The following is a 25878-nucleotide window of genomic DNA, read 5'->3' on the forward strand; positions in this document are numbered from 1 at the left end:
AGGAACAGGCAGTGGGCAGATGGAATTTTCCCTGTGCTTTTCTGGTAACAAGAAAAGGTTTGGTTTCCAGGATATATCTTTAGATTGTAATTATCTAAGCAATCCACACATTTAGAGACCATTACCTTTACTTCTTCCAAACTGGACAGAGTCCTAGACAGATGCCTGCAGGCTGACCCATCCCTGTACAGTACTCGCCCCTAACATCACCATCACCGGTTCTGGGCTTCCAAGTTTTGTGCACATTTGCACAGTAGGTAACAATGAATTTCTCTTTGTTTTGTGAGAATTAGAAATGAGGTTCTCCTCTGCAAAGCTGTCCTGGGTTTTACCTTCTAAGTTTGGTAGAAACAGATGACAACTCAGTGCTTAAGTAAGACATTCAGGGCCAGCCAAATAGCTCAGCTGATTAAAGTGCCTGTAAGCAGGCACAGGGGACGGGGTTCGATCCCAGGGCCTGCCATGCTGGTCCCACCCCCAAGGCACTCTGAGATGGCAATTGAGACTGGGCGTGGTGGTGTATGCTTGTAATCCCAGCTCTTGGGAGACTGTAAACAGGTGATCACTATGAGTCCAATCTGTTCATCCAGTTGTGCCTGGCTTGGGTCTGGCTACTGTGTTCAGCTTCTTCCTGATACAGCCCTTGGAAGTGAAACCTGCTGTGCCCCTCTGGCAAAATGTTCTGCTCCTGGATTAGCTGGGTGGATCTGGCCCCTAGCCTCTCTGCAGGGAGTTCAGCTGCAGAGTTTCACACCAGGCCTGTGTGCTGTGTCTGGAGGGGCCCCGAGGGTGCGGAGGAAGTTCTCACTCACATGCTAGCCTGGGCTGGTTCTGGAGGGGCTCAGAGGTATCCAACAGCATGGCTGAAGGTCTCACTCACACGCCTGGTTTGGGCAGGGTCCAGAGGGATCCAGCGGGCCACAAGTCCAATCTAATAGTGAGACCCTGAACACCCTGTAAACCCTTCCCTAAAAATAAAAAGTTTTAAAAAAGAAAAGATGTTCATCTGGGAGTAGTAGTGCACACCTGTAATCCCAGCACTCTAGGAGGAGGTTGAGGCAGGAGGATCACAAGTTTGAACCCAGCTTGACGCTGTTAGGAGAGCAAGACCCTTCCTCAAACTTTTTAAAAATTTTGTTTGAAGAGAGAGAGGGAAGTAGCTCAGTGGGAAAGGCCTGAGTTTGATCCCCAGTACTGCTGAGAGACAAAACACCCAAAAGCATTCTTGAGAAGCCGGGGCCTTTTGCATGAAAACAGGAATGTACAAGTCAGTTTCCTATGTGGATCTCAATGCCGTGTACATTGAAAGCACATTTTCAGAAAAGGTTCCAGTACTTCCATCAAGACTGAACTACTTGCCTATTCTTTTGAATATTTGTGACAAATAAGTGTCTTAATTCTTCTGGGCCCTGCTGACCTTCCTGGCACAAGAAGGGGACCGGTGGCTGCTCAGGGACTCTAACTCTTGTTGGTAAACTTGTAGCTTTCTGTAGATTACCTTACTTCCCCGCATGAGAAGCAATCTTTCTAATGCTGTGGTTGGAGATTTAGGGCTTTTCTTATTACAGCGGAGGACCATGGGCCTGAACAGCCTTGTCTAACCTGAATAGTTCCTGAGGTTGTTTGTTGACGTACAGTTGGAAAGTTCTTAGAAACATGCAATGAAGGGAGAGATGCCAAGGAGTGTGGTGGGAGACCAAGCTTCAGAGGTTGTCCACCATCCCGTCACATCTGGTTTTTGTGGCTGTGTCATCTCGGGCAGCAGACACTGCAGGATCTGTGCACTCCACCGCAGGGTGGAGCACATCAGTCTGTGCCTTTAGTGAGCGTGTGCTACATCCTGGCCCTTAACAGTGACGTGGAATCGATGGGACTCAAAGTTGTGCCCTGAGCGCTGCAGGAACTTGGTGACGTGACAGAGCCTCCCAGGGTTTTAACGGGTTGACATCCTCCCTCTTTCAGCTGCCTGTGGGTTGCTAAAAACTTCAACCTCAGGTTGGCCTATTTTTCAAAAGAAAATTCAGTTTAGGGAATTTGATCCTGGGGTCTTTTAACACTTAAGTGCCTGTGAAATACTTCCAGACACTGGTTCAAAGCTGGAAGATGTGTGCATTATGATGTGTGCATTGACTTTACTGAATCTGCAGCTCCCCTGGAGGCTTGGACTGTTCTATCTTTTTAATCCCATCCCCTTACCTCTACCCAAGTTTGGGGTCTCAGAAGTTGTCTTCCATCTGGTGCCTTCCTCAGGGTATAAATGCTGTCTCTGGTGACTGGTCCTGAAGCTCAGAGAATGGACACAGCTGCTTAGGTCTTTTCTAGGCTAAGCAGATTCCACTCCCCAAGAGTGTTCATTCCACAAACAGAGTGAATTCTGTACCCAAAGATAGTCAGGATTCCTCGCAGAAATTTTGAGTCACACAGAATAACAACATGTATTTAAAATACTAAAGTATGGGTAAAGAAGTTCTCCAAATTGGTAATTCCTGTCCTAGTCCTAGTCTTCTCCTTTTCCTTAAAAAGGGATAGTATTTTATAAAACCAGATTCCTGCTCCTGGTTTTGTGGACTCTTACCAATCCTCCCTCTCATATATCCCTCTCCTACACAAGCCTCTTGCAATGCAAACTTTCCACTTATTCACCTGTGATAAAGACACTGGGAGGCCTTATGAGTCACACTTGTCCCTTGTGCCCAGCCCCTAGAGTAGACAGGCACCAGGTAGCCACTCAAATATTTGTGGACTGGTGAATGAATTCATCACACAGGATATAGAGGAGTCAGCGTCAGCGAGAGAAGGTAGCACGTAGCCGAGGTGCGATGTGACCTGTGACCGTGTGAACTCCTTATTCAAGGAAATGGGTTCTGGGCCATTTTGATTGGAATTTGTGGATGTTCTTTGGGAAAGGAACCTTCCACATCAACCTGAGTTTCTATTTCTACATGTTTTATACCAACTCAGCTTTATTCTGTTCGTTAGGCCTCAGAATAAGCCCTATCATGAGATTTCCATAGACTGTAATTGGTTTAAAATACCATCTTTTGGCAAATTCAGTGGATTGTATAAATGGTATTTTATGGCTTGCTAATATTACATTTTTTATTTTTATTTTTTTTTTTTTTGGCGGAACCGGGGATTGAACTCAGATCCTTGCGTTTGCCAGTCAAGCGCTTATCCTACTGAGCCATCTCCCCGGCCCCTTGCTAATACTACAGAAAGTTATTCTTCACCATGTCTTTATTAATATCAGCACTTAAGGCAGCTAGCACAGATGAAATGTAGAGAAAATCAGTTAATCAAGTGGAAGTAAAATAAAAGGAATTGGGGCCGGGGAGATGGCTCAGTGGAATAAGTGCTTCCCTGGCAAGCACAAGGGCCTGAGTTCAATCCCCGGTTCTGCCAAAAAAATAAATAAAAAGAATTCTGGAGCCTTTTCGCTAACCTGTTCCATGAGTTTGTTGGTGAGTGTTGGTTTGGACCAGGGTAGCAGTCAGCTATCATGCTAAGTAACCTTAGTGCCAGCCCCAGGTCTGTTGCTGACTCTAGGCGTCACCATGGGATGATCCCTTTCCTTCGCTTGACCTTAGTTTCCTCATTTATAAGAAAGAGCTAATGCCTATCTTTCAGAATGATTGTGGGAACCACACAATAGCATAGGGAAAAATGCTTTATAGGCAGTAAAGCCATGTCTCAGATGAATTATTAGTTCCTTGATGGCTCTTGGAGTGACAGGGCTGGAATCCACACAAGAGCTCTTATCAGTGGTCATTATGTAGTAAATGCTGAGTAATACAGCAATATTTGTAGGCACCCCTGAGGCTCAGAAGCACCTGCTTGCAATAAGACTTTGTCAGACTCATAACCTTGCCTTCCACCTTGACTGTAGGCCATGTCAGGTGTCCTCATCATCAAATGAAGGCAGGTGAGGCTGCAGTGTGAGATGGGAAGGGCCACAGCCAGGTGTGAAAGGTCGGAAGGGAAAAGAGGGATGTGTCCACAGAGCCTGGAAGAGTGTGTGTTTGGTTAACTGCCCTCTCCCTGGTGCTTTGACTTGTGCCACACAGAACCTAGTCCTTGAATGTCAGTTGAGTGACGTCTGTGCCATGGTTTTGAATGAGCCCTGCTGATGACCACAGCCTCTTTTATTCAGTATAAATAGGCAACTAAAATTGTTCCACATAGGTTAGTCTTTTCTTTTCATATATTATTGGTTTACCAGATATTCTTGTAGTGCATGCAGCCTTTCTTGTTTTTTAAAAAATTGTGCTTTATAGGCAGTGGGGCATAATTTGCTTATTTATTTCATACAGGGTCTCACTGCATAGCTCAGACTCCTAGTTATCCTCCTGTTTCAGCCTCCCCAGCACTGTGATTACAGGTGTGTACCACCACGCTGGGCTTCAGGGCCAGCACGGCACACCCAGGGTTCTCAGGCCAACACAGCGTGTGGCACCGGCGATCAAACTCAGGTCCTTATGCTTGCCAGGCAGGCGTATAGAGCACCAAACTATCTCCACAACCCATGCAGCCTATTCATGGAAGAATGCCGAACACACCTTGAGGACACAGACATCTACTAGGCATTTGCTATTAAAGTGTAAGAGGACCATGAGAGAGGGTATTAGTACCATACTAGAGAAATGATCCCTGGAAGAATAGTCTTGACAGAGGGTATTTAGAGTGGGACAGTTTGAGCTAGGGCATGGAGGCTCCAGGCCCCTTCTGTTTTTCTTTGTTTCTGCCTGCCACAAGGTGAGCAGACTTCCTGTGCCATGTGGCTCCACGTGACGTTCTGTGCCACCATAGGCCCAAAGCAGTAGGACCAAGTGACCATGGACTGAAACCTTTGAAACCATGAGCTGTAATAAACTTTTCCTCCTTATAAGTTGATTTATCTCAGGTATTTTGTTATAGTAACAGAAAGCTAACATAGCATGCCCAGTATCTTTTAAGACATGACTATGAGAATCATAGTTTGATTTAAGTTACATGGATTGTAGGGCAATGATTTTCTCATTTTTTCCCCCAAATATTTGAATGCTGTCCATGTGTACAAAGCCACACCAGGTATGAGGGAGATGTAAAGTTGAATCAAAATAGAGTCCCTTCTTGAAAGAACTACTGCTTTGGAGTGGGAGAATGACCAAGCAGTAGGACTGTGTATTGGAAAGATGCATCTGGTGGTAACAGAGGACCTGGGAAGAGGCCTGCATGCTGACCACTGTCACAGAGTTGAGAAGACAGACATGCAGCACCTGCACTCTGGAAGTAGAGGTACAGAGGGGATTGTCTGAATCTTCTGCACATTGCTGAAATGAGATGATGCTCTTAAAGTTTAGATCCAGTTGAGCTTCTTAAAGTAAAGGAAAATGCTTTTGGTAAAGATAAATCTGTGTTTTGCCCTAGTGGTATCACTGGTCTGTGGTAATATCTCCCATTGAATGACTGGACTTCGGTGGGAAGGTGGTGGGGCCACAGGTGGAGAGTGAGGTAGAGCTCCTGCGGCAAACTCAGTTTCTGAGGGCTGAGTGTAACTCAGGTTGTCAGTTGAAAGCTCAGGCTCCTTTCCCTGGCCTTCAAAGTCTCTGTCCTGTATACAGGTGTACCTCAGTGTCCTTAGAGAGACACTGGCCTGGGCTTTCTCAGAGTCTAGACTGCTAACCATTACATGATGGCCCGGGCTTTCTCAACTAACCCCATACAGGAAAGGAGGTAGTGATGTTCCTTCCATAAGGCCTTAAGACTTACATCTGCATCTGAGACCATCTGGAAGTACAAGCAGCTGTCGTTCAGGTCATAACTCAAGACTTTGGTCATAAGTTAAACCAAGTTGTTCGTAGGTCAGGTTGGTCATAACTCGAGGGTCCACTGTACTACCTCTGTCAGAGAGAAGCCTCTGACCCCTCCTCCAGGCTCTCTGCCTCCGCCCCACCACTTTACCTCCTCCTCCTCGTCCTCCTCTTCCTCCTCCTCCTTCTCCTTCTCCTCCTCCTCATGCCTGCACGGAGACCTTACCCCAGTCTCCTATGCTCCACTCAACTTGATTCCTGCTCTCAGCATTCCTGCTCTTTGGCAGGCAAATGGCCACACTGTCTGTGTGTCTGACTGGAAAGCTGAGCAAATTATTTTCTTTAGAGTTATGAGAAATGCACAGTAGATGCACTGCCTGAGGCCTTGAGCTAAAGACAGTGCTCACCAAGGACAAATCCTGGTTTGTTTCTGTGTGGATGGTATTCTGCCATACTTTATATGGATATCAGCTTACTCTGCCCCCTCTTCTGAGTTCTCTGAGGGTGGAGTGTTAGTTTCAGATCATGAACATTTAGCATTGTACTTGCCTCAGTAATTGTTCAAAATGGGCCCTTTGTTCCCTCTATCCACCAAAGTGCTGTTGTTGACATCTCATCATCAGGGCACTTAGCGTGGCTTTCCTGGAGAGAGATGGGTGACCTCTAGTCCTTACCTCTTCTGCTTGGGACAGGGTCCCACTTGTGAGAGGGGCTGGCAGGGGCTGGTGGCTGGGAGACACAAAGCAAGTGCTGACCATCCTCCTGTGCCACACTGCCACACACACACACACACACGCACACACACACACACACACACACACACACACGCACTGTTTTTATGAGATGAGTAATCTAACAAACTAGAAACAAAATTGGTCTTATGACTATTGGAATTTTTTAAAGTTCAGGATGGAGGAAAGAGCTCTTTTTATAAGAAAGGACCAGTGTCTTATGAATAAGCAAGGCAGAGCTGGCCAAGGGACGGCTGGATGCTGTGGAAGCTACAGGTAGAAGGAAGCGCAGTCAGGAAATGACAAGTCACAAGGGTTGAAGTTTACAGGCCAGGCCTGGATGGAAGTGAGAAGTGCAGGGATGGCATCTCAGCCCATGTCCTGTCTGTGCTGTGTCTCTTGGATGCCCATTGACCAGAAAGATTGGCTGTGAGTAGAGAAATCCTAGAGACTTGGCCGCCCTACTCTGGGGTTGATCAGTCTGTTGGCATGGGTGAGGGGAATTGAGCTCCTCAGCATTGGGAAAAGACAGGTACTGTGAGTTCTTCATACATCCAAGGGTCTGTGGGCACCACATGGGAGCCCCTGAGCTCAGCCACTGGGCAAGCCCACTTTCTGGGTAAGAACAGTTGTCTCTGGTAAACCAGGCTCTAATGCGTTTGATGCTGCCCAAACCCTCTGGCATTCCCTTCATGAAACATGATCACCGCTCTCACTCTATCATTTTGTGATTTCAACCTTTTTTTCAGACTTGCTCTTTTGTTAGAAATACTATAATCACTTCTTAGCCTTTTGGCTAAGATCAAGTGTTAGAAATACTATAATGTAAAGCCCAAAGGCAAATCTCTTTCTACGCATGGTGCTTCAGTACTCCTGTGTCTTGGTGTTCAGTGCTAAAGCACAGATGAACTTAACAGTTCTTTATTTGTGGTGCTGGGGATGGAAACCAGAGCTTCACTTAGTGAAGCATGCACTGTACCATTGAGCTCCACCCTCCTCCTGAGTTTCTTCTGCTTAGTGTCTGGGGCTCAAGTGTTTTTGGGATGACACTGCCCTGTAGTGATGCGCTGTGTCCTCTGTTTCCAGCTATTGTAGACGATGAAAGACTTTCTGCAGAGGAGATGGATGAGAGGAGACGGCAGAACATTGCTTATGAGTATCTGTGCCACCTGGAGGAAGCCAAGAGGTAAGATCCAGACTCTGCATGTCTCTCCTCTTGGAGATAAGCTGGGGCAAGGTGTGGGTTGGGTGACTGGAAGGGACATGGATGGGCCAGCAGTTCTAAAGAGTTGTCAGAGTTGAGGGTGACTGGGGAGAGGTTCTTGCCTGCAGTGAGTGATTTTGATTTGGAAACTCCCGTGCCAAGCCAGGGGGAGTGGGCTGACCCCTCCACACTGTGTTCTATCCTCACCCCAGCTGGGCGCAACAGCACTCACCGGTGCAGATGTGGCTGCACTTTTAATAACTCGTTTGCACTCCTGTTGGTAGCAGGCCTATGGGAGAAAAGATGAACTGCTTCTTGTTTAGGCAGAATTGAGCAAAAATTGCCATCACAGTCAAGGTCAAGGTACTAGGGAGGCAAAGGTTCACTTCCCTTTCCCAGGAAACCCTGAGCAAAGTCCAGATTGTGTCAAACTCTTCACCTTACTTTCACAGATATGGAAGGGCAGTGACTGTGTTGGGTTCCTTTGCCCCAAAGGCCTCAGGTCTCCTATTCACCCTCAGTACATCACCATTTATGATGGTAAATGCCAATGACAATAGCTTATGGGCTGAAGTCCATGCATGGGTAACTAACCTGAGTGTGGGTTTATGACAGCAATTCCCTGCTTAACCTGTGGGTGTGTGGCCACTTAAGGCATTTTGTCTCTAAAATCACACTGACTCTTTTGGACTCTTCTGATTAAGTAAGTGTTGGGTTCTCCAAGGAGAAAGTAAAGATAAAGAATCCTAAGTGCAAACACTTTCTTTATCAAAGGACTCAAGAGAACTTTGACCCTGGCTGGGTAAATACAACATTGTCCAGATGTGTTATAGTTTGAGTAAGCCCTGTGTGATATGGGGCTCCATGTGGGAGCAGACATATCATTTTATGGGCAGATGGTGCGTTCCAGTCCTCTTATTCACACAGAAAATAAACAGTTAAATGGTCATTGGTGTTAATTATCTCTGATCACTGATAAATGATTATCTCCAGAGTTAGAATTACGAGGATTTTAATAAGTGTTTTGTAGAGTCCTACTGGGTGATATATGTCCTAATTTGGCATCAAAATTGCTTTATGGGGGTTTCACAGTGTTTACTATTCTCCGTTGTAACTTCCTCTAAACTCTGGTGAGCGAGTCTTAAAAGTTGTTTAAGTATCTGTGAAGCCTATGGGTAAGTTTCAGGATGCTAAAGATTCCCTACTAGTCTAAGAGTGTTGAAAATACTCCTTAAGTTACTGGGGAAAAAAAATTTGATAAAGTGAGTGGTTCATAGACATTCAAGCAAATTGTACTTTTCATGAAAACATTTTGAGGATTAATGGAAACTTTCTTCCTTTCCCCTATGCTTCACATCTAAGCTTTTGTCTATTTTGCTTTGGTTTTTCTTTTGTTTGTTTTGTTTTTGGTAGGTGGAAAAGCATGTCATGTAGGGGACAGGTATGTGATTGGTAGTAGATAGACCTGAATTTTTATTCCCTGCTCCACCAACACTTATGTACTCTGTGGCCGTGGACAGGTCACCAGGCCCATGAGGAAGTTCAGTTGTGTCACCTCTGTAAATGGGACAATAAAGACAATATGCTCTATGGATTACATGAGCTTTTTCTTTTTCTAAATAGCAACTACAGAAGGTTAAAAACATGAACTGGGCCTGGTAGCACATGTTTGTAATCCCAGCTACTCAGGAGAAGGAGGGTGAGAATAGTAAAGTTAGTGAGACACTGTCTCATAATAAAATAATGGGGGGAGGAGAGAGAGAGAGAGAGAGAGAAAGAGAGAGAGAGAGGAAGAAAAGGAAGGAAGAAGGAAGGCAGGAAGAAAGGCAGAAAAGATGAAAGCATTCTGCCAACTGTAGTGTCAGGTATATGGTGATAATGTAAGGACAGTTTTGTCTCTAATATATCAGGTGATATAAGTGTAGCCTGAAAGCTTGTCATCTTCTCTACTACTTCTGAAATTTGGTACTGTATTTGAACTTCATTTTAGAAAGTCACCGTAACAATGATCCCATGTTCTTTGAAGAAGCTTTCCTCAGGAATAGTTTCTTAATAGCGGAGCGGATTAAAGCGCCTACAAGTAGGCACAGGGACTGGAGGTCTGATCCCGGGGGCTACTGAGACGGCAATTGAGACTGGGTGTGGTGGTGCGCCCCTGTAATCCCAGCACTTGGGAGGCTGTAAACATGCGGATCACTACGAGTCTGATCTAGTAGTGAGACCCTGAACACCCTGTAGACCCTCCCCCCAAAAAAAGGAATTGTTTCTTTAAAAGAATAGACTATAAAAATAAAAAGATTTCCCTCTAAGATTGTTTTTCATAATTTATAAGAGATTAAATGTAATGTGTATTTGTGAATAATTTATTAATATGTACACACTTTCTTTGGTTGTGCATACATTGAAATTATAGGACATCTACTAGATATAAAGCATACTACACAAGGGAGTATTATTCATCTGTGAAAGATACTGCAGTGTGGATGAACTTTAAGAACACTGTGCCAGATGAAAGAAGGCACAGAAGGCCGCATAGTGTGTGAGGTACCCAGAGTACGCAAAGCTATTGAGGTGAAGTAGGTTAGAAAGGCTGGTGAAGGGCAGGATGAGGGACAGCTGCTGTGGGTGTGGGGCTGCTTTGGTACTAACAAGATGTCATAAAATTCACTGTGGTGATGGTTGCACAACTCTAAACAACTACTGAATTATACATTTTAAAAGGTGAATTATATGGCTATTTGAGCCTACCTCTTCTACTCAAATGTATTCGTTCTTTAGATCATAGCTTACTTTTTCAGGGAATCTTTCTTTGGCCTACCCATCCAGGTTAAAACTCCTTAATTATAAGGTCTCATGGCTTTGTATCTGTTGCGTGTTTGAATGCTCAACACTGGATTACTATCCTTCATTATTAAAGATAGTTGACAACTCACCATTTCCAGTAGGTTTTGGGTGTTGGGGGTAAAGAGTAAGATGTGAAGTAGATGTATATTAGGATTCTAGAAAGCCGGCCAGCCTAGAGGTAAAACTGCTATGTTGCAGAGTCTGTAGAAAATTCTATATTGCAATTAGATGATGCAAGTCCTTTAGCTGTGACCCAGTGTATTATGAAGCTGGGAACTGTCAACAAGTCATTAAACCCACAGTGAATTAAAAGATACATGGCTTAGTAGTGAGTAAGTGAAGAAAGGTGACCTGTGTATGAGGATGACTTTTGATTTGAAATTATTGCTCCTACTTTATAGAATTATGGAGCCGGGGTATGTGTCAAAATACTGACATTAATGTCAATGTGTGCCTAGTCAGCTTTTTGCTATTGTAACAAAATACCTCAATAATCAGTTTAAAGGAGGAGTGTTTATATTTGCTCATGGTTTCAAAAATTTGCAAGGGCAAGCAGAAACACTCAAACTACGCCCAGGATTTGGAGGCAGATTTATTTACATCAACGGGCACTGATTGGGATCACTCCCAAAATATCAGGCCCTGATCTCTGGTGGTCTAGGGTTTATTTGAGATTAGCAAGCTGGAAGTACAGAGGCAGAATGGCTCGTGAACTAGGGATTGGTTTATACAGTGTGAATCATAATGGCCACCTAGGCAGGACGGTGAACAGCCTTTTTTAAGAGATAAAACAACCAGTTTTGGAACAAGATCTATTAACTGGGCAACTAACCGACTGAAGTACACTGCCTGGGGGAGAAGCATTTTCTGCTATACTTTGGGCCTGTGGTGTCACAGAATGTCATGGCAGGAATGCATGGCTGACAGACAGGAAGGGATAGAGCCCTAATATCTTTTTTAAGAGCGCACTCTGATGATGTAACTGCCTCTGGCTAGGCTTCACCTCTCAATGGTTCTGCCACCTCCCAGTAGTGACACAGGCTGGAAAACACCTCGGCCACATTCTCTTCAAGCTCAATACTCAGTAGTGTTGGCAGAGTCCTGTTCCTGACAGGCTTTTGGATTGAAGACCTAGTTCCTTGTTGCTGTGAATCTTTCCTCAGCTGCTTGCCATAGGGTTTCTCCTTAGGCAGCTTCCAGTAGAGCTGCCAGCTTCCAGTAGAGTGGGCAAGAATGGTTTTATAACCCAGTCTCAGGAGGGCTGCACATTAGGTTTACTGTGTCTATTCATTGAAATCAAGTTACTAAATCCAGGTTATGCCCAAGGGGAGGGGATTACGCATGGGTAAGAATTCAAAGGGGAGATCTTTAGAAGCTGCCTTCTACAGAATGCCTTCATATCCTTTTGAAATTGAACCCAGAAAGGTGCTTTGGTGGAAACTGGCGGGAAAATCCTAGGATATAGCTCAGCTACACATTGCCTGCTTGGCAAGTGCCAGGTCCTGAGTTTGATTCCCCCTCTCCCCTAAAAAGGAAAATACTTTTTGTTACTCTCAAAAACCCAGCTAGAAGTTGGATGGTGTCTTGAGCAGACTGGTTATGTAGTGTTTGTTTGTTTGTTTGTTTGTGTGTTTTTGGTACAGGGTCTCACTATGCAACTCAGACTCATAGTGATCCACCTTTTTCAGCTTCCCCAGCACTGGGATTACAGGTGTGCACCACCCTGGGTGCTTGGCTGAGCATGCCCCAGGGATGGGGCCAGCACCAGCAAGTGATCCTGGGGATCAAATCCCAGTCTCTCCTCTTGCTTAAACAGGGGCTTAGTCTGCTAAGCTATCTGGCTGACCCTGACTGGTTATGTTAATAAGATTATAAGATTATCATTGCCTTGATTGTTTTTGTTTTGTTTTGGGGGTGTTGGGGATTGAACTCAGAACTTCATGCATGCTAGGCAAGTGTTCTACCACAGAGCTGTACTCACAGCCCCAAGCTAGTTTAAACTAAGCCTTCTATTCTTCTGCCATTTACAGTAATACAAAATGAACTTTTAATTTTTTCTTTTCAGATATCCCCAGGAGCCAGCTTTCTAGCTTTGTTGCTTTGAAAATTTTGCTAAAATGGGTCTGTTTTCAGATTAGTGTGCTTGCTAGCTACTTACTCATGCAGGCTCTGAGAAGCCCTCTTGATTACCGGAAATTCCAGTGTTTTGGAAACATTACTCCTTTAATTTAAATAATTAGTACCACTGAGTAGAATTCTTACTAATCCAGGTACAATACATTTGAATAATATAAATGACTATTTTAAGAAAGTCAATTCTTTAGTTTCTGGGGACAATTGTGCAAAAAGTCGGAGCTAGAGCTATCTTTGGAAAACTCTGGGTTTCGGAACTGAATCCACCTGGAGGTGCTGTGAAGGTCAGAACACAGGAGAGGGAGTCTTGGCAAGAAATGGTGAGGGCGTGTGCACATTGCAGTTAAGCAGGTGGTTATGAATGAGGCCACTATTGTGTCCCCCAAGGAAAGTTCCTGTAATGTTAGATTCCTTTTCTGAGGAAAGAGAAAATGCATGCAGATCTTCTGCTGTGCTTACTTTTTCTATCATAACTTTGAAAATAAACAAAGCAGAAAATCCTTCCCTTGGTGATGGGCTTGTCTAGAAATATTATCTTTAAAGAGCTCTTGATGTGAGCCAAACTGTTCTTTGTACGAGTACGTCTAGGACAGTTTTGTAGTGCCCTGAAAAGAAAACAAAACACGGGTGCGATTGCCTTTGTGTCCGTGTTTCCTACTCAGATGCCTGAAGGACACCATGATTAAATCAAGTCTGAAGCTCAGGCCTTGCCTAACAGAGAGTGAGAGAATCAGAGAGTGAAAGAAGACATGTTTCAAGTGTTTTAAGCAAGGGAAAGCCATGAGTGTGGCTTGACTTAATGATAAACAGTTGTGATTATTCTTAAAAAAGTAAAAGAAAGCTTATTCCAGTGGGGCTTGCAGTATCTACTGGATTTTTTCTTTTTGCTGTACCTCACTTGTCCTTGCTGCTGTGGACATTTACACAGTTGTGCTCAGAAGCTGCACTGATAACCACTTAGACTTTGGAGGGAACACCCCCCCCCCCCCCCCGCTCAGTAATCAAATCATTAAAGACTGATTGTTGCTCTACACAGCTTGCTGGGTTGTTTATTTGTTTGTTTGTTTGCCTTTTGGTATCAGGGTCTCACTGTGCAGCTCAGGCTGGCCTTGAACTCACTTTGTAGTCCAGGCTCATTTCAAACTTGGAATGACCCTCCTGCTTCAGCCTCCTAAGCGCTGGGATTACAGGCGTGCACCACCATGCCCAGCAAGTGTGCTGCGTTTTAAGGAATTTCTTAATCGTATTTTCAAAACATAAACAGCTTTTATGTTTCCATGGTAGCTGCATTATTCCTCCCTTCCTCACCTCTACTATCCTATGGCAGTCAGCTAAGAACGGGGTTGCTCTGTGCAGCTACTGGTAGGCAATGGCACTTCAGGCCGGAGCTGCTCTCAGGCCTGGCCTTGCATGAAGCTTGGCTGAGGATGGGCCCATAAGGCGAGCCTCAGGAGCCACATGCTGGCAAGGCCCCAGGCCCCAGCTTTTTAGGCTGAGCAGAGTTTAGCACACTCAGGAGTGGAAAAAGAGTCCTGTGTGAAGAGAAAGGGCTTCTGAGAAGTAGTTGGAAGGGGTAAGATGGGGTCTTATTGAGGTATCTTCTCTGCGCAGGAAGAGACAGGACACTATCCAGCCCTGGGGAGGTATCCCTGCTGAGGTCCAGCTGGGTTGTGACCAGGGATCATGCTGTGAAGCTACAGGTCTGATCATTAAGGATATGAAGCTCGGTGCCACAGGGCTTGGCAGGGGATGGGATTTGGGCAACAGAGGACACATTGGGGGGGGGGTGCTTCAGAGCTGGTGGTCTCTGCCAGCTGCACCTGGGCTGGGGACACATCTTTGGGAGATTTTCTTGCATTTTTAGTGTCCTATGTTGTGTGTTCTGGCCTTGACAATACGTTGGACAGGTGCCAATCAGGTGTGTTCCAGCTAATGATGATGTAACTCCTCAGAGTGCTAGTATTTTAAAAATACAAATAATTGCTATTAATCACCTTAGCTAAAGACAAGTTGAGCAACTGCTATTTGATCCTAGAGTTTATATTTGTTTCTCAGGCCCTTCAAAGTTGGAAGCCTGGGAGAGGACTGGAATTTTCCATGGTCTCAAGTGTACTTGACCAACAATGGTAGTCACGTACCTACCCCACAGGCACAGTCCCCTGAGTTCTGACACACAGGAGCCCCATTCTCATGACCACCCTAATAGATGGAGAAACTGAGTCTTGGAAAAATTTAGGTCACTGGTTCAGTGGTATTGCTAACAAGCCACACTGTATTATAATCCAGGTCTGTCTGACTTCAAAGACTTTGTGCTTAAAATCAGACACACTGTCTCACTTCTTTATTTCTTAATGCATTCTGCTCATGTGTGCATTGTGGGTTCAAAATGTGGTCATGGTTCTTAGGTTCTTAATGGGTAACTCTGTGCCAGCTCTTGATTAGTTTTTACTTCTTGAGTTTTGGTGGGCTTGGCACAATATAGCCTTCCATTGTCTATTTATAGCTCTTTCTTTCTCTTTCCTTTTCATTGCTTGGTTCTTTTTTAACTGGTACTATGAGCAGTTACTGTGGTAAGAATTTACCATGTGTTTACCTTTGATTCTTTTTCCTTCCTCTCCTCTTTCTTCTTGCCTCCATCTACGTCTTGATTTTTTTTTTTTTTTATAGTTTTAATGGGAATTTGCAATTTTCTCTGATGTGGACTGCATTCTGTGCTTCTTATCCAAGAGAATTTTGGCATATCTTTATTTTTGGTTGGATCCGGACTCTACATTCAATTCCTCCATTGTCTTTTTGGTTCTGCCACTGTTATGACTGGTGTCAAAGAATGCATGGTTTTTTGTTGAAACATCAAAAAATATGAATAGTAAACATTACTGAGGTCCCTTCCTTCCTGTGTGCACCTCCCCACCGGACGCTGTCTCATGCTGTGCTGCTTAAAACTCATAGAACAATGTTATTATTCAAGGCACAGAGAGACTGAAGAGAGCCAGTGGGGGAGAGCATTTACAGGAGGTTGTCAGAAGCCCACTGCTTCATGTCTTCTATTGGAATGGTTGCAGGATATGGAAGCGTCTTCTCTTGTTGTTTTAGCCTGAACACCTCTTCTGCTCTTCAACAGAGTCAAATCTCCTTTACATATAGAGTGTTACTCCCTTGTCTGTGTGGCGTTAGTGTCAGATTTGGGGTTAGGATAATAGTCTCCTTATTGTTTGGCAATGCTTTTTTTTTTTTTTTTTTTTGCCCCAGGAGTCCTCTAAGCCATGTTGGCTAGAAAAAGCATGAGTTAAAAAGCTCAACAGTGAACATATAGAAGAATAGAAATGAATATTAAATGTGTTTGGTAAACTCGACTTACATTTGCTTTTAGTTAAATGCAGAATTTGTAGTGTAGGAGAGTTAACTTTGTGTACATCTTTGTCATCTGTCTTTGATTTTTGCTGTGAAACCTGACCGCATTTAGGTGTCAGGACAGAAATTCAGGAATTAACATTGCTAGTCATTTTTCACTCTCCCTACTCAGCCTTTTTCAGCTTAAATTTTGCTTGATTTTTTTTCAGTCACATAAGTTGTAGTGTATGGCTTTTTCTTTTCTTTTCTTTCTTTCTTTCTTTTTTTTTTTTTTCTTCTGCTATTGGAGAGGGCAAAAGGCAAGGAAACTACATCTCTGAGACAGACTCAGGTCAGTGACCCCCGAATCCACTCTCTACCCTGCTTCTGCTCACACAGGTGCTTGTGCAAATATAGGCGTTGGGGGTCAGGGTCACTCTGCACCACATAAGTGCATCTCTAGGGACCAGGACCAGAAGGTCTGCATTGTAACAGTTGTGCTGGGAAATGCCAGTGCACTATAAAGTTGGAGAAGTATACTCTTCAGAAGGGAAGAGACCAGGTTTGGGATGGTATGCTCCCAGCTTTCCCACCCAGCTTAGACAAAACAAGTGGAAGGGACTCCTTTCTTTGGGATGAGTGAAGGGACAGAGGTGTGAAGAAGCAGTACTGTCAGTCAGGGTTGGATAGAAAGATAGAGCGGGTTCACAGAGTCAACTAAAGTTGTGAGCGTGGCTGGTGGAGCCATCAGAATGTCCATGTGAATCTCCCTAACAAGATGAGAGAAAGGTAAAGGGGGTCATTAGGTCTAGGGATTTGTGTCCTGGATCTGAAAAAGTTATGGGAAACAGGGACCCAGGTGGGTTAGGTCAGTGTCACAGAATCAGGCAGTACTGAGGCCCCGTCTGGCTACAAGGCTAGGAAGTAAAATGGGTGAGGCTGTGGGAAGGACAGCAGGAAGACCAAGATGAGGATGAGAAGCAGGGTCTGCAAGAGGGAAGGGGGTGGAGGTCTGGGGAACTCACTAAGTGGCAGATCACTGGCCTAGTGTGTACAAGTCCCTGGCTTCAAAGAAAGCAGAGAAATGGATAACCAGAAAGCCAGAGTCACAGATTGGGAAGACTCACTTTTGATAGTGAAGTTTTTTTTTTTTGTTGTTGTTTTTTGCGGAACCAGGGATTGAACTCAGACCCTTGCACTTGCCAAGGAAGTGCTTATTCCACTGAGCCATCTCCCCGGCCCTTATAGTGGAGTTCTTCTGGGTAGAGATAAGGGCCTAGGTGTGACAGGGCTTGGGTATGGTTGGAGTGCCTTGGGGGAAGTCTGAACACCACTTTGGGTGTCACCAGGGTCTGCCTTTGTGATCACAGGGCAGAGGTGGGTGGGGGAAGGGAACAGTAAATGGAAAAGAAGCAAAGTCCTGGGGATCAGGAGATGAGTGAGAAGGTTGAGGAGTGAGGGACACAGGGAGGTCCTGGAATGAAGGCCAGGGTGTGGTCCAGAGAACAATTCAGAGAGGATGGCGATGACCTCACTTTCTTTGGTCCTAGGAGTCAAGGAGATTAGAGAGCAATGGTCTATCTCTGGGATTGAAACAGAGTGATACTGTGAAGGTAGAGCCAAGGCAACTTGAAAGAATGCTAAAACAGAAAGTTGAAAATGTAGGAGAATTATGGCTTTCCAACAGGGCAGGTGTTTTGGGTCATGTGAGCCAGAAATGGGGGTCTGGCAGGTCACAGGACAGAGCCAGGTCAATGAGTGAATCTAATAGTGCTGTGGCTCAGCACTTTCCCCAGACTTCAGTTGGAGACTGAAACCCTTGCAAAACCGAGTTTAGATTTATTCCCTGGTATGGGGGCTGTTGGGCATCTTCTGTTCTACTTTATCACTAATTTGTCAATCAAGTCTTATGGTTTAAGCAAGTGACTTCAAAATCTTGTGACCTGTAGGAGTTTTCTCATGACCCAAGATACCCATGTGACAATGTGTACAAGTACATGAGTATTTAAACTAAACAGAACAGAAACTCACAAAACACGTAGCCTTGACTGTCTATAGCATTCCCTGGCATTCACTGTTCTGTTCTGATTCTCTGAGACAGTGCTGCTTGTGATGGCTGTGTTGATCCTATGCCCCATTGACAGGTCACATCCTGTGGTTGGACCAAGGTGCTTTACCCTGTCATGAGCCTGCTAGGAACACTAGGTACAGTTCTCTGGCTATCACTTAGATGGAAAATACTAATTTTCCTAGCTCATATTTAGGGCTTGTTTTATGATCAGAGGAATTCATAAAGTCATGTTTGATCAGACCTTTGCTATAAACCTTCCTTGACTCTTTGCCTACAAGGTCATTGGCATGGCACCCCACCTTTCTGCTCTTTCTTAGTTCCTTCTCCTTGGCAGCCCTTCCCTCCTTCATGTTGCTTCTTGTCCTGTGATGCTTCCCTTGTACTCCTTACCCCTCTTCACTTTCCAAGCAAGGAGCTCATTAAGAAGACCCTCTTGCTCTCAGTGTACCAGGCCCTGGAAAACCTTAAGCACTGCACTGGTCTACCTGAGCAGAGGCTGCAAGAATTTCACAAGGCCTAGCCTCCCATTTTTTGACCAGGTTTGGACACTCCTTTGACTGTTTACCAAAACCCAGTTACCTCTTAAAGTCCTAGCTTTCAATGCTGTCACACTGCAGACTGTTTTAACCCATGCACTGGGCACTGGGCACGTGAACCCAGCAGTGTTCCACTCCTCTTGTGGTTTTGAGGATCCTGGTCTCAGTCTCCACACCTTTCCAGTTCACTTGACAGTGGCTGGCATAGTGGCTGGCTGCTCTGTGAGCATGATGTCACAAAATAGGAATTTTTTTTTTTTTTTAATTACAGGTTTGCTGAAGTAAAGTTTCCATAGCATGTAATTTGCAAACATAAAGTGTAAGATTCAGTAGCTTACACTTGCCCGAGTTGTACGGCCATGACCACCATCAAATGTAGATCATTTTTGTTATTTTAAAACAAAACGGTCTACCCAGGAGCTATCATCTGCCAATAAAGACCTTGACCTGACCTCTGTGCAGATAGTTGCCCCACCCCCAAGAGGCATCTTTTGCACAAATAGTGTTAAGTAGGCTTTTTGTGGATTATTACTACCTAAAACATACCAGCAAGATTCCAAGATGAATTAACAAAGGCTCAATCCAGGTATGGTGGTGCACACCTGTAATCCCAGCCTGAGAAAGCCCGAAGCAGGAGGATCACAAGTTTGAGTCTAGCCTGGGCAAATTAGTAAGACAGTGAGATAGTTAAATAAAAATTAAAAGAGCTGAGGATGCAGGTCAGCTTTCCTCCCTTGCTTCAATCCCCAACACTAGGCGATAAAAAGATTTAACAAACTTAAATAATTGAGGGGGCTGGGGAGATGGCTCAGTGGAATAAGCGCTTCCCTGGCAAGCGCAAGGGCCTGAGTTCAATCCCCGGTTCTGCCAAAAAATAAAATCATTGATGACAACCAGAATTCCAGCAGCTAAGCCTAACAATATCATTTATAATTGTGATCAAACTATATGTTAAATGTTTTGATTTTTTAAAATGTATGACAGAATATATATTGCCCTGGTGCCTCCTCAAAATGCTTCCTTGGGCCAGCCAGATAGCTCAGCAGACTAAAGTGTCTGCTTAGGCAGATGCAGGGACCAGGGTTTGGTCCCGGGCATGCTGTGCTGGCCCCGCCCCCGGGGCACACTGAGAGGACAACTGAGACTGGGCATGGTGGTGCACACCTGTAATCCCAGTGCTTGGGAGGCTGAAAACAGCAGGATCACTACCAGTCCAATCTGTGTACTGAGACCCTATAGACCCTGTACTAAATACATTTTTTAAAAAAAAATGTTTCCCCTTCTCCCACTTTGAGCACATGTATCCCTTTGTGATGGATTGCCAACTTGTGAGCAACTTGTTGAATTAGCATGGTGTTAGATGGGGAGGCCCACCTGAGGATTGTTGCTATTAGGGAAGCTGCTGGGAGAAGCTGTTTGGGAGCTGTTGGAAGCTGCTGGCTCTTGGGCTATTCTACTGGACGACCTTGTCATGCTGGCTTTCCTAATGAACTTGGCTGTTCTCATTGGAGGACGAGCTTGGGACCTCTTTATCCCTGAGAATAGCTAGGGTTCACTTTGTGAGAGCTCTGGTCCTCACTTTGAGCATTGTTTCTTGGCTCCAGAGGAGACGGTGGTGCACTATTTAGTCTGCTGGAGGAACTCCTAATGAGAACTCAGCTTTCCTCATCTCTGGAGGAGCTTGGGACCTCACTGTTACTGATGACTGTGATACTGATACAGGGAAACCTCCAAATGACACAGGGAGAAACACTGATCTCCCAACCTAAAAGGTACCTGGGATGAGTTCGTGTTCTCTAAAACCAAAGAATGAATTTTAGGAAGAAACATAGGTTGTAAGCAGAATATATTTACTGAGAGAAAGAAAGCTCCTGTCTGACAGAGGGACAGGAGGGGGGGCCTGAGCAGGTTGTCCCCAGGAAGCTGTCTCTTCCAGGGGCTTTTGTAGAGGAAAACCATGTGGTGAGGTGGGTCTAAGGTGGTGGAGAAGACATGGGAACTCACTTAGATGGGCATGAGGTGGGACAAAACTATGGTCAACTGATGAGATTACAAGCACCACTGCTCAGGTAAAATTGATTAAATTCAGTACCAAATGGGGAAGCAAGACACCATGAATAGGGACTTGGGTCTCTTCCTGTTGGGGCTTGGGCTAGTGACTCATTTGGGCTCTTTCAAGATGATTGATACCTATTTAGAATATCAATCCTTGATTGCCCATCCCTAGGGAAGTATGTGGCTATGTTTCCTCTTTTGTCTTGGTCTTGAGGTGTGGCTCATATGGGAGTGTCTGTCTCTCCCAAGTTGCAAAGACACCTTGTCTTACATCTTGTCTCCTTGGGGGCCTGGCTCTGTCTGTCTATAATATTTCTATCTAATTCAGCTGCCTGCAATACTTTTGGGGGAAGTTCTGGTTCTTACCTTGAGCATTGCTTCCTGGCTTCAGTTCAGATCCCTCAGCCTACTAGAACAGATCCCTCATCCCACTAGCATAGACTTTCTAGCTTCCACTACTGACCCTTGGGCCTTCCCAGCTCAGATCCATGAAACACGCCTGTGTGAGGTTGTCATGGACTCTAGGCATCCAATTGGACTCAAGGGGGGCGTTGTTATGAGCTCTAGGTTTTCAGCTGGACTCATGCAGTATATTATTGGGATTCAGGCACTCAGCTGGATTCTTTGATCTTTAGTGGACAGATTTCCTGTGCACTTTGTATATGATTCTTTGGGTGATTCATTATAAAATAATCTTATAAAATGTGTCCTGTATTGTATTGTTTCCCTTGCAAAACCTCAAACTACGACATCCTTGTTCATTATTTCTAGCCATTCTGGAAATCCTCTTTTCTTGAGTGTATTTATGAGGTGTACTCATGAATATGGTGAATGCTACTGCTATGGGCCACCCAACAGGCTTTTATGAACAGGTTCATAACAATATTACATTATTTGACAGATCTGGCATCATGTGACTTGTGACTTTTCTCTGAAGTTAACATGACCATGAATGAGAAATAATTTAAATCAGTTTAGAACATCAGAGTAGTCACAACAGGGCAGCTAAAGACACTCATGAAAGAGATCTTCTGGAACTGCTCAGAAAGTGGCAAGAATGATGGAATCAATATATTCAAAAGGAAGATTCTAACAGGGAGTCATGGCAGAGTTTCTTTTACAGAGATAAAATTGTAAAAGTTTTAAAAGTCATTGTGTTTTTCAGTCACACCCCATGCATGGTATAGCCTTATATGTGTTTGTGAGAGACAAAATGAATAGGTAGAATATTGTTCTCTTGTTTCTGATGTGCTTTCTGGGGTGGATACAAATAGGGAACAAAGGGGCATGACTAAGGCTCCATCCAGCAGAGAGGAGAAGCATCCTGGTTTATATGTGGAGCAAGAGAAAGGAAGGGACATTTTCTGTGCTGACAGAGTGGAGCTGTGGAGGGTGGGTTTGTGTGTAGCTCAGAATGTCACTTGGTGGTACCTGGGGGTGGCAGGAGGAGACTGATGTCAGTATGGTCAGGTACAGGCACAGAAGTGTCCCTGAGTGAAAACCCACATAGAATGGTTGTGCTCAAGGACAAGTAGAGAGATTCCTCTTTTCAAACCAAGGCCTTTGTATACCATCTCTTCCTGGGATGGCTCTCTCTTTTCATCTTCCACCCATTTCTTTCCCTTCTTTGAACATCTACCTGGACTTCTAAGGTGAACTCAGAATACACCTCTTGGCAGCCTTTCTTGACCACCCAAATAGTGGTGATTTCTCCTCTGAAGGCTCACAGCAGACCTGGTCATGCAACTCGTGTTTTTGCAATAGAACAGTGGGTAGAGAAACTGCGCTTCCCTTTGTATCGCCCCCCCCCCCCCCCCGAGCTTCAGTATGACTGTGTCACTTCTCTGCTTTATGGAATCTCCTCAGATACAAACCCATGGATCATCTCTTCCCAGATTCCCTATAGCCCTAGGGGATTTTGCCTAGGAAAATAAGTGAGTTACTGAGTGAAGCTGTGGTGTGCCTGACCTGGGAGAAGCTCTGAGAATTCTTTATGAATCTTCTGTGCTGGTATACCAAAATGTCCAAAGCCAAGTTACTTATGATGAACAGCAGTGTCCCACATTTCTGGAGGCTGAAAGTCCAAGGTCAAGGGGTGACAGGTGAGGGCCTGTCCATACTTCCAAGATGACAGGGAGGAGGAAGAGGGGTCCCTGGTCCACTCTCATCCACAGTAATCTCTTTTAGCAACAAACAACTTTGCTTTTTTCTTTCCTCTTCATGAAGGACTTACTGGTAGACTCTGACAAAGACTGACCCCCTCAGTGGAGTGAAATGGAGACGTGTCCACATTCCTAGGTTTGTAAGGGTAGTGAAGGTGGACAGAAATAGAGGGTAGCATCAACCCACAGAAGGGGAAAGAGGCCCAATATTGATGTTTTAATACTCAGGACTTAAAACAAAGACCGTACTGTTATAAAGGCCAGGAAGGATGCTCTCTTTCTACCCAGGCAAACAGTTGCTCAGTTTTATTCACAGGAAGATCAAGGCTCTGTTATTCATTGTGTACAGCTGCAGAAACAATAGAGCATGCAGCCCTCTTGGTTATCAGAATACGGTTGCATAAATAAAGTGATCAGGTTTGGCCTTGACTGAAAGGTGTAGAGAAACACACTGTTCTTTTCAAACAATGCATGAACCATAATTTCTTTCTTTTCCTTGGTCCTGGCTCTGGTAATAGTTGAGTAACCATGAACACAACACTAGTGCAGTGCCTCAGTTTCTGTATTTGTGAAATGGGGCAAGAGCTTCCACAGCTACAGTGCAGCATTATGGTGTGGAAAGCAAGCTGAGAAGCAAGAATTTGTTGGTGTAAATTGTAACATGTGGAAACACAGAACAAAACTGCCTCTCAAACGCCATTGTTTATTACAAAAACATTTTCAGTAGTAGGAACAGCTGTGAGTCAGGCATCCCACTTTAGAGTCAAAGAATGTGCACCTCCAGCTGCTTTTTGTTGATGTTGTTGGCACATTTATGTCCTGTCTAGCATAAACAAAGGTGGAGTAGGTTTATGAAGTGGTAAATGAGAACTCAGAACATCTCAGAGGGGACTGTGCCTGCTGTAAGTACTGTTTCCCTGAAAAAAAGTCCTAACCAAAAAAAAAAAAAAAAAAAAAAAAATCAGCCTTGAAAACTAGAGATAAAAAATGCCAACCCCCTAGATAGCTCTGCAGATAAGCACCTGCTTAGCCAAACGCAGAGACTGGGGTTCAATCCCTGCATCGACCCACCCCCAGGCTTGCTGAACTGACCAGAAGCATGGTGGTGCACACCTGTAATCTCAGCACTGGGGAGGCTGAAAACAGGAGGACCGCTAAGAGTCAGAGCTGTGTAGTGGGACCCTGTATCAAATATATATATTTAAAAAAAAAAAAGAAATCCCAGCCAACAACCAGCCTGTCCTTGTTTTCCCTGGCTTCCTGGCTTACAGAGTAGCCACCAAGCAAGAGAGTAATGAGGTATAATCTTCTCAATGACACTGGTCATCACCACGGTAATGACCTACTAGAGTTTATTTTCCAATTAGATCTTTTTTGGGGGAAATATGGTAGTCCTTTCAATGCCAGTTCCAGGCTTCTAGACTGCAGTACATTGCTTTTAAGTGTGGAAACACATACATGACCAATCACACCTAAGTGGGCCAGTTTCGGCTCTTGAGTACAGTTCATGTTGGTGAAATGGTCGCCTCCATCGGGAAGGGACAAAAGGTACAGCAGTTAAGAGTGTTGGCTTCCCAGCCACCACCTTGGACAAGGCTGAGAGGACAGCTCTTACAGGTGATGGGGACAGCAGGTAAAGAAGCTTCCTTGTTATAGGTGCGCAGGTTACAGGTTTTGAAAGAACCCAGACAGACCCCGCGATGTCACATGCTAGAAAGGCCTCACCCATGTGCCTACCCTTGGGAATGTAATAGTAGGCCCAGGGGTGTGGCTCTTGCGGTGGTGAGTGGCTCCAAGGGTGTCCCGGTGGAAGGGTGTCAGAGTGCTGGTGGGCTCTGCGCATCTGCAGGTGCCCTGGTTCCCATTTCTGAGCACCGCGGATTTCTTTTCTCTGGGGAGTCCCAGCCTGCACCTCCCCTCACTGGCTCATTTCTAGGCGCCAACCTGAGGAAGGCATTCTCTTCCACTGCACCGGGAAGTAGGCGCCGCAGTAGGCGCCGGAAGTAGGCGCGAATCCCGCTGCTTGAGAATCCTTTCTTCTGGTGAAGCTCTGCTTTCCCTTTCACACCTGACGCAGGTGACAGACAACAAAGAGGCAAGTTTCAGGGCCCATAATAGACTCTAGTTCTCTGGGTGACAGTGTGTTCTGAGTAAATGTATTTCTGTGGAATATTTTGAGCCTTTTTTTATGTATTTGGTACAGGGTCTCACTATGCAGCTCGGACTCATAGTGGTCCTCTTGTTTTAAACCTCCCCAGTGCTGGGATTACAGGCGTGTGCCACCACGCCTGGTCTCTGTGGCTGGCCCAGTGTGCCTGGCTGTGGGGCTAGCACAGCATGTGGTGCTGGGATCAAACCCTGGTTCCTGCGCTTGCCTAAGCACATGCTTAGTTCTGAGCCTTTTTCACACGTAAAAAAGTATGAAACATATACCCATGACGAAATGAGATTTGTATTCGCTCCAGTAAGATTTTGCTTTCATTATAGGCTTTGTTTTGCTTTAGTGAGAAATTTTCTTTGGCTACAGCTTAATTGCATCAAAGGAGTAAATGAATCACTTTTAGCAAAAAAGCTGCCTAATATTTGTGTTTACAGGATTCAGTTCTTGAAGTCCTAAGTGGAACCTCATATCTGAGGGTTTTTTTTAAGAATCACCTCCCTAGGTAGTATGAGCCCTGGGAGATCGAATGTCCCTGTGGTCCTGGGAGAAATGGCTGGGGCTGCATAGCGGAGCCCTCATTTGGCCTGCTGGTGAATCTCTATGCCCCCCTCCACCAGCTTCTCCCTACACTGTCCCCCAAATGTGCAGGCAGGGTGCAGTGTCAGTGGTTTCTTGCCTCTGCATGGGAGGAGATATGACATTTTCTGCTTTTTAGACATTTGACATAAAGTCTACTTAATTTTGAGTCTTAATTTTGAGTTTCTTCCAGCCTAGTAGGAAGACTTACTAGTGACTTGCTCAGTACATAATACTTGTTTTGGTTTCAATTTTTATGAAAACTTGGTCCTTGATGTTTACAGTC

The 25878-nt window shown here is 44.8% G+C and overlaps 1 protein-coding gene across 1 annotated transcript in view; it reads left to right on the forward strand.

Moving 5' to 3' along the window:
• The window catches only part of Iqgap2 (IQ motif containing GTPase activating protein 2), a 314540-nt gene that overhangs the window by 41109 nt on the left and 247553 nt on the right, over positions 1-25878 (forward strand). The window contains exon 2 of the mRNA XM_012517419.2: positions 7607-7706. Within this exon, the coding sequence (XP_012372873.2) occupies positions 7607-7706 (100 nt within the window). The remainder of the gene's footprint in view (positions 1-7606; positions 7707-25878) is intronic.

The sequence above is a fragment of the Octodon degus genome, unplaced genomic scaffold (assembly GCF_000260255.1).
Source record: "Octodon degus isolate 3935 unplaced genomic scaffold, OctDeg1.0 scaffold00177, whole genome shotgun sequence".
Taxonomy (NCBI): domain Eukaryota; kingdom Metazoa; phylum Chordata; class Mammalia; order Rodentia; family Octodontidae; genus Octodon; species Octodon degus.